This window comes from Podarcis raffonei, chromosome 14 (assembly GCF_027172205.1).
Source record: "Podarcis raffonei isolate rPodRaf1 chromosome 14, rPodRaf1.pri, whole genome shotgun sequence".
NCBI classification, from domain to species: domain Eukaryota; kingdom Metazoa; phylum Chordata; class Lepidosauria; order Squamata; family Lacertidae; genus Podarcis; species Podarcis raffonei.
The window spans coordinates 17,545,240-17,554,405 of NC_070615.1; the positions used below are offsets into that span (position 1 = coordinate 17,545,240).

General features: G+C 45.5%; 1 protein-coding gene across 1 annotated transcript in view; it reads left to right on the forward strand.

The window, feature by feature from the left end:
• The window catches only part of RHCG (Rh family C glycoprotein), a 33,819-nt gene extending 25,205 nt beyond the window's left edge, over positions 1 to 8,614 (forward strand). Inside the window, exons 7-11 of the mRNA XM_053366026.1 lie at positions 2,123 to 2,259; positions 3,628 to 3,752; positions 5,332 to 5,405; positions 6,428 to 6,521; positions 7,517 to 8,614. Of these exons, the coding sequence (XP_053222001.1) occupies positions 2,123 to 2,259; positions 3,628 to 3,752; positions 5,332 to 5,405; positions 6,428 to 6,499 (408 nt within the window). The 3' untranslated portion in view covers positions 6,500 to 6,521; positions 7,517 to 8,614. The remainder of the gene's footprint in view (positions 1 to 2,122; positions 2,260 to 3,627; positions 3,753 to 5,331; positions 5,406 to 6,427; positions 6,522 to 7,516) is intronic.
• The last annotated feature ends 552 nt before the right edge of the window (positions 8,615 to 9,166 follow it).

Consider the following 9,166-nt stretch of genomic DNA (forward strand, 5'->3'; position numbering starts at 1 on the left):
ATTATTGCACAATTATCAGATTATTGTATATGTTTAGAAGCTTGTGTGGCCGGCACTTTCTTGATCTTCTGCCCTCAGGCAGAAGATATAGAAGCATGATTAGTCACACCAACAGGGTAAAGAACAGCTTCTATCCGTGGGCTATTAGGCTGCTGAATGAAAAGATAACAACAGGGCAACTAACTTTCGGGTTTGGTGGGTGTGCGTCAGTAAACGAGGGGAATTAAGACTAAGGGAGCTGAGTTGGGGGTGCTCGTGTAATCTCGCTGTATACAAGTTGTACAAGTGACAATAAAGTATTTCAAATTTCAAATATTAATTGTAGAAGGGGTGTGGCTGTGAGGGACATAGCTGTGACTATCATGAAAGGACCCTGCACTTCCGAATATGCCACTATATTGTGAAATGTCCCACAAGTGACACGATCCTTTGGTCCTACATGCTTTATGGCAGCTTTTCGACTGTACTTGTGGATTGGGAATCTCCAATATTCTGCCCTCCGTAGATCTATAATATGTACCAGAGTCCTCGGCAATGCATGTGAAATATACTCGGAATCGAGAGTGGATTTCATGCTCTTTATTCAGCTCATAGTGGTAAGGAGGAATGAAAGTTCCCCCAAAATATCTGCTTTATATACATTATTTACACAATGGGCTGCACGTGATTGGCTAATTCCGGGATTCTCCTGTAGGCCAATCAGGTTGTGGATTCACTTCCACCTGGAGCTGGATTGGGTGGCTTCTGCGAACCAATCATACTGCTGCATTGTTCTAGGACCAATCAGACTGCTGCATTCTGAATCCTATTGTTCTAGGACCAATCAGACTGCTGCCTTTTGGATCCTATTGTTCTAGGACCAATCAGATGGGGCCTATTTATTTCTCCACTGTGTTTATATCTTGGCTTCCTTTCTGGGAGCTCAAGGCAGAATACATGGCTCTCCTCCCCCTCCATTTGATTCTCACAACAAGCCTGCGAGGTTGGTGAGGCTGAGAGATCCCAAGTCCCGCGGTGAGCTACTTCGCCAAGTGGAGATCTGAACCTGGGCTTCCTAGTGCCTAACCTCTACCCTGCACTAGGCATGGAGAACCCAGATGTCGTTGGACTACATCTCCTATCAGTCCTGGCCAGAATGACCAATGGTGAAGGATGATGGGAGCTGCAGTCCAATAACAGCTGGGGGGGGGGACTACAGGTACGGCTCCCTATGTAGCCAGAACAGCACCTTCACCACAAGCAGGTGGTACTGGTAGGCTTGAGGGACCCTCGAGGTTTGCTGAAGCACAACATTACAGTGGTACCTCTGGTTACGTACTTAATTTGTTCCGGAGGTCCGTTCTTAACCTGAAACTGTTCTTAACCTGAAGCACCACTTTAGCTAATAGGGCCTCCCACTGCTGCCATGCCACCACAGTGCAATTTCTGTTCTCATCCTGAAGCAAAGTTCTTAACCCGAGGTACTATTTCTGGGTTAAGGTAAAGGTAAAGGGACCCCTGACCATTAGGTCCAGTCGTGACCGACTCTGGGGTTGTGGCGCTCATCTCATTTTATTGGCCGAGGGAGGCGGCGTACATCTACCGGGTCCTGTGGCCAGCATGACTATGCTGCTTCTGGCGAACCAGAGCAGCACACGGAAACGCGGTTTACCTTCCCGCCGGAGCAGTACCTATTTATCTACTTGCACTTTGCCGTGCTTTCGAACTGGTAGGTTGGCAGGAGCAGGGACCGAGCAGCAGGAGCTCACCCCGTCAAGGGGATTTGAACCACTGACCTTCTGATCGGCAAGTCCTAGGCTCTATGGTTTAACCACCTATGTCCCTATTTCTGGGTTAGCGGAGTCTATAACCTGAAGCGTCTGTAACCTGAAGTGTATGTAACCCGAGGTACCACTGTATTATTATTTTTTTTAAAAAGACAAGCATCCTGAGGGAGAGGGAACCTTGAAACGACTGAGCAGTGACTGGCTGACTATTTGGGAACAGAAAACCGGTGTGTGGCGGCGGCCATGGAATGGAGTATTCTAGAAGAGGGTCATGGCTGAACAGGAGCACCCCACATTGCAACACTGTGTTTCGGGTTCTGCTTCTAAATGCTTTGCTCTTCCCTCATGCCTGCCAGCCTTTCCTGGAGTCCAAACTGCGTATTCAAGACACATGCGGTATTCACAACCTACATGGGATGCCAGGACTGATTGGGGGAATTGTGGGGGCCGTCACGGCTGCCGCTGCGACTGAAGGAGTCTACGGGAAGGAAGGGTGAGCATCTCTGAAGGGTGCTGTGTTTTGTTTGGGGGGGGGATGAAGGGGATATAGAACTTGACTCTATGGCGGCAATTCACCTGCATTTTTATTTTTATTTTAATGCCTGTTACTTAGCAGAAGCTGGAAGACTTTTTCAACTCAAGAGCCACATTCCATTCAGGGTAATCTTCCTAGGGCTGCATACTAGTGGTGGGCGGGGCCAGAGGCAAATGTGGGAGGAGCAACAAATGCAAATTTCACCCTAGTACAGCAGGCTACTTTTCGACGCACACTCACCTCTCTTATTCCCCCCTCCTAAGATGCAAAGAGGCATTATTGTTCAGTTGTTCCGCCTGGCCTTTGACTTGGAATCAACTTGATCCCCTCCCCCTCTTTCATTTTTCCTTTCTCCTTCTGTGATGGAACTCCTATTTGGCGACTTCCCTGGCTTTTTTCTGGCCCACGTAGGACCGGTTTAGATAGTTGGCCTTGGTGAAGATTTGACGTTTTCATCCCCCCAAAAGTTTTTGATTTGAGTTTCTACTGAAATGAGGCTGCATTTTAATGTTGCATTTTAATCTTGTTTTTAAGTTGTATTTTAATCAATTGTTTTTATACCTGGTGTTAGCCACCCTGAGCCCGGTATTGGCTGGGGTAAGATAAAGGTAAAGGGACCCCTGACCATTAGGTCCAGTTGTGGCCGACTCTGGGGTTGCAGCGCTCATCTCGCTTCACTGGCCGAGGGAGCTGGCGTACAGCTTCCGGGTCATGTGGCCAGCATGACTAAGCCGCTTCTGGCGAACCAGAGCAGTGCATGGAAATACTGTTTACCTTCCCGCCAGAGTGGTACCTATTTATCTACTTGCACTTCGTGCTTTCGAACTGCTAGGTTGGCAGGAGCAGGGATCGAGCAACGGGAGCTCACTCTGTCGCGGGGATTCAAACCGCCGACCTGCTGATCGGCAAGTCCTAGGCTCTGTGGTTTAACCCACAGCGCCACCCACGTCCCCTTGGCTGGGGAGAGCGGGGTATAAAATTATTGTTATTATCATCATCATCATCATCATCATCAGAGTTCAAGGGTGCAGTTCAGCGAAGTCGAAGCATTCTGGGTGCAAAACAGGGCTGGTATGGGGCGTGGCACAAGGGCCAGGCAAAAAGGCCAAAGGGGCCACATTTGGCCCCGGGCCTGGGATTTCCAAGCCCTGACTGAAGTGTAACCGAATCGTCACGTGTTAAAGAAAAACTCACAATTCTGAGGAAAGTATGGGCTTTTCTTTGGCAAAACAGTGACGAATCTGAAAGGACCTTGTGTTGCTCTCTCGGAACACGTGGGAAAGCCTGACTCCCCTTCCTTCCCCCTGTTGCTCCCCTTCCACGCAGGCTCATCCGTGCTTTCGACTTCACGGGAGACTTCAGCCACAGAACGCCCAGCGTCCAAGGCGGCTTCCAGGCAGCTGGCATCGCTGTATCATTGGGCATGGCTTTGGCAGGAGGGGCCATCGTAGGTGCGTGGTAGAACCACAGCTTTGCATGCTGACTGCCCCAGGGTTCAATCCTTGACATCTGCAATGAGAAGAATCAGGAAGCGAGCGATGGGAAGGACCTCTCTGCCAGAGACTCTGGAGAATGCCAGTCATGACTGAGTCCAAATGTGCCTTTCCATTTTGACTCGGAATTCAGGCTGTGTGTTGCATTAGTCTGTTTGTCCCTTTCTGATCTGCCAGACAGGAATGCCACCTGTATTATTATTATTATTATTATTATTATTATTATTATTATTTACTCCCCAGCCACGCTGGGTGCCTCCCAATTGACTGTTGAAAACAATACAGCATTAAATATTAAAAACTTCCCTAAACAGGGCTGCCTTCAGATGTCTTCTAAAAGTCAGGTAGTTGTTTATTTCCTTGACATCTGATGGGAGGGCATTCCACAGGGCAGGCGTCACTACTAAGAAGGCCCTCTGCCCGGTTCCCTGTAACCTCACTTCTCGCATTGAAGGAACCGCCAGAAGGCCCTCGGAGCTGGACCTCAGTGTCCGGGCTGGACGATGGGGGTGGAGACACTGCTTAAGGGATACTGGGCTGAGGGCGTTTAGGGCTTTAAAGGTCAGCACCAACACTTTGAATTGTGCTCAGAAATGTATTGGGAGCCAATGTAGGTCTTTCAGGACCGGTGTTATATGGTCTTTGTTTTATGTGACTGACGCAGGGAGCCCAGGTTGTGTTAAGTCAGATCAGGCTTTGATCTGAGCCTACAATGGCAAATGTCCCTCTGCTTCCTTGGTATTCAAAGTCTAGCCTGCGCCACCATCCTGAGTTCTTTACTGTCTTATCCCAGCAACTGCCTACAATTTTAGCCTCATGGTTCTTTGTGGTGTTTCACTACCGCCATCTTGTGGCATGTTGGGGTATGATTTTTTTTTTAAAAAAACCTATTTTCAATATTTCCAATAATCCATTTTATTGTTACCTGTCACTCATCAAACAGTCTTGGGCTCAGAATTAGTTTCTTGAGGAGTTTCTCATCTAATGATCACTTTTTTTTGTAGTTTTGACAGATAGACACATTTTGGCAAGCAGTATATCCCCTAATAAAATACATTTTATTTTCACTCGTATCATTCAGTTCTATCTATTCCCCTAGTATATTTTCTATGTTTTTAAACATTAATTGAAAAACTGCACCGCCAAATTGAGGTAACTGCAAATCCTGAAGGGTGGCTGCATTTCAGTTCAGGTGTGCCTTTAAATGAAACAACAATCAAACTGAATCAAATTTCTGCTGCATCCCTGATTCCTAGTTGGCCTGTCCCACCAAACTGCAGCCAGGGGCCTAATGAAAAACCATATTGCCCTGAGGTGCGTGTCATATTGCTTTAATTATTTTTAACTGCTTTAATTGCCATGCTTTTTAACCGGGTCTCTCTTTTATTTTTTAATTAAAGCTGTTTTCATAATCCGTGTGTTTTAATTACACAGTTGTTAACCATTTAGAAGCCATTTTGGCACAGAAGCGGTATATAAATTAAATAAAAATTAAAAATAATAGCATGAACTCCGTGCTCTGTTATCTTTCCTTCAGGTGGCATTTTGAAACTGCCTTTCTTTGGAGACCCCACAGATGAAAACTGCTTTGAGGATAATGTTTACTGGGAAGTAAGTGATTTAGACCTCTAGGTTCAGACACCTGAAGGATTCTGTCTTTGTAGAGTTTGATTCAGCTGACTTGATCCACAGCTCTAAAGTGTGGAATAATCTTTTGTCTTGCTGAGTATTTGGAACATGGGGCATCTAGCACAGGATGGGGAAAGCTGTAACTCTCCAGATGTTGCTGGATTCAAACTCCCATCAGTCCCAGCCAGCCTGGCCGATAACCAGGGATAATGGAATTTGTAGTCCAACAAAATCTGGAGGCCCACAGCTTCCCATCTTTGATGTAATGCAAGTCAAATCTTATCTGGAGCAATGCTAGATTATGCAACAGACAGATTTAGCATGTGCTCCTGCTAAACCTCTGCCCCTAAACTGGGCCAGCTGGTTATTATGAGAACATCTGTTTGGAGATTGGTGTCTGGATTTTAATTTTCCTCTTCCCTCCCTGTTCCTTTTTCTTTGTGTGTTGTGGTAGGGACTGTCTTGCTTTCATTATACGTAAGCCACTCTGGGAGCCATTTGTGGTTAAACAGTGGGATAAGAACTAAATAAATTTGCTCCGATACAAAATTCTCCCTTTACCAAAAATATGACGAAACTCAGTCCATATTGCAGGTTATCCAGTAAACAAAACTGAATAAATATGTAGATTGTTGTTCATATTATCCATTCTTATCCATAGTAATAACAACTACAGTTCTAGCAGACCATGTTGGTGTGGACCAGCCTTTTCACAAGCTTTTGCCTTCCAGATGTTTTTAGGACTACAACTCCCATCACCCTCAGTTGTGCTGACTAGGACTGATGGGAGTTGTAGTCCGAGACATCTAAGGCTTGTGTGGACTCTGTGGTGAGGAAAGTAAAGCAAGCCTCTTTAAGCCACGAGATGGTGCTGTTCCCTGTCACATGAGGGCTTCATTGTATAACAGTTTTGTTTTGTTTTCCCTCTTTGTGCGTCTTCTGGGCCTCTCCTTTCTCCAGGGCCATAAAAGCTACAGATAACCATGATGTTTTCGCCTTATCAGGTACCTGGGGATGAAGAGAGCACCCTGTATTGTATGAACGACTCAAACGCGAAGCCTGTGACAGACCCTTAATCCACTGGAGTCCATGCCAAAGGTAAAATGGGACCCCTGTTTCGGGACAAATGAATCTTGGCAATTTCAGATTTTTCGAGACTTGAGTTCAGTTCACCTGCAGGAAATTTTATGTGTGTGTTTTCATCCAGGTTTCTCCTAGTATACAAACCCGTACACGATCTCACCTAGTTCCACCTTGCAATCTCACGCAATCTCACCTGATCTTGCCTAACAGTTTGGGACCAATTTACATGAAAGTTCACCTCACCCATATATACTCACTCAGCCCCTTCAATCTGCAGAACCGGCGCCATTACAAGTGCCACATAATGCTTTCCCCTCATTTGTAGTAAACTGATATTTTAGTGTGACAGAACTTGCACTTCGGAAGTGCCTTCAATGTGCTCTCTTTGGTGACTGCTAAAAACCATTTTTCTTTAGGCAAGTGTGTCCAGATATGGAGAACATTGACATGTGTTCTAGTCTGACTTTTTAGCTTATCATTGGTTTTAATTGTCTTTAAAAGGTTTTAATTAGTTCTTTATAACTGTGTGAATTTCTCTTAATGCACACTTTTTTGGCCTAATGGACTCATTTTTCCAAATCAGTTTCCCCCAGTGCTTTTTTCCTTTTAAAAAAATGTTTAGGGGTACTCTCATTTTCCTACTCATATTGAAATACTGCCCCTCAATGAGGCCAAACTTTCAATTCACAAAATGTTTAGAGGTACGCATACACCTGCGTCCCCCCAGAAAAAACCCACTGGTTTCCCCTAATATAATGCATTTTCATGCATACTTCACCCTAGTATATGCAAATCAAATTAAACCCTTGTTCTTCAAGCCAATGGCCGGCATGTTTATGCCTTTCTGTACACATTACTTTGAGATCTACCCTGAAAAATTCAGAGAATTTCAAAGGATGGCTGTGTTTCTGTTTTTTGTATTGTTTTTGAAAGAGTGAATGATAAATGCAAACTTAATGGAACTTCTCCCCTGTCTTTACACATGAGCCTTTTTTTCTCTTTTCTTATAGGACAATGCAGACAACCAGATCAGTATAATCAGCTTCTCCTTTTGGAATTCCTTGAGTGGTTTTTGTTTTGTTTTGTTTTGTTTAATCCCCTACACTCTCAAGTACACAAGAAGTTTGTGGTTTTCTGGAAGCTGTAACATTTGCTACCATCATTTGTCTGGATGCAAAGATTCTTCATGGAATAGATTGTGCCCTTATTATTATTTCTCTTCCTGCATCTTGCACCATTGTGAGGTTAGCCTGGAAGAAAGAGTGTTTACATCCTCCTGCTGAATGCAAAGACAAGTAGAAATCTATAATATCATGTGGTTAGAAGTGGCAGCAAAGTTTCCCCAAGTTCAGGACTTGGATACGAGCTGCAGAGCATGTGAAAGATCACCTAAAAAGAAGAAGTGAGCTTTGCAAGCCCCAAATGTATTCACCGTCTCAGTTTGAAATCTCAGCCGGAGAATTACTGGCCTCCCCTGCTTTTCCACAACAGCTCCCCTGACTAGCCCCATCTAAAGGTGCCTAGAGCAGAAATGGTATGAGCAGAAGAAAGAAGAGGAGAAGAATATTGTCCTTTCCTTCTTTCCTTCCATCCAGGCATTCTGCATCGTTAGGCGGCAAAGCTTGAAAAATGATGGAATATGTAGCTATCCTAAAAGTGGCTTGTAATGCATTTTCCCGAACTATCAGATTGGCTTGGGATGTCCCTTCTGATTTCTCCCCTGCCCCCTTTTCTGGGAAATTCCCAAGCTGGAGCTGATCTGAGAAGAGCTTGCAATGCTGTGTTTTGGCCCCTTTTATATTCCTCAGATTGGTCTGAGATTCTCTGCTTCCATCCCCCGCCCCCTAGGATGCTTCTGAGCCAGAGGCAATCTGGAAGAGAGCTTTCGAATGCCCTCTCATCTCTAAGTGCGCGGTGGACCCACTCGTGGTGGCAGCGTCTGGGGTCAGGAAGACCAAAATGCTCAAGGCTCCGAAAGCCAGCATGTGATTAGCGTGCTGAAAGATCTGTGATAACGCTGCTGGAGAAGGGGAGGCTTGAAACGCGTGCTGTCGAAATGCCTCCTGTTGGAATCAGTGGATATTAAAAGCGCTTAATGCTAGACTGTACCCTCAAATTTGTTTTTCCTTCTTTTCCTTCTAATAACCAGCAAAGGCGCTACCTTTAGCTCACTGGTACAGCATCTGCCTTGCGCGCAGATGGTTGCAGGTTCGGTTCCCAATGGCTTCTCCAAATAGGGCTGCAAACGCGCAGTCAGAGGCATAAATGCTTCTGAATGCCAGTTGCTGGAAGCCACAGGAGCAGAGAGGTTTTTATGCGCTTGGGTCCTGTTAGGATGCTGAACTAGATGGGCCATTGGCCTGATCCAGCGGGTTCTCCTTATGTCCTTATGGTTGGGAGAGAACCTTGCTTGAATGCCTGCAAAGAGCCACAGGATGGAATTCACCTGCCAGAGACCTTTGGAAAAGGGGACAATGTGTAGCTGTTTATTTACTAATTCTTGAAGCATCTGAGCCAAGATGGGGGGAAATGGGGTGCTTTACTGTACACTAAGAACGTAGATATATTGGACACAGCAGAAACCTGATGGTATGGAGAGAACCACTGGAATGTTTTTCCTGGTTCCAAGCTCTATACAAAGGCAGGGAGTGTCACACTGG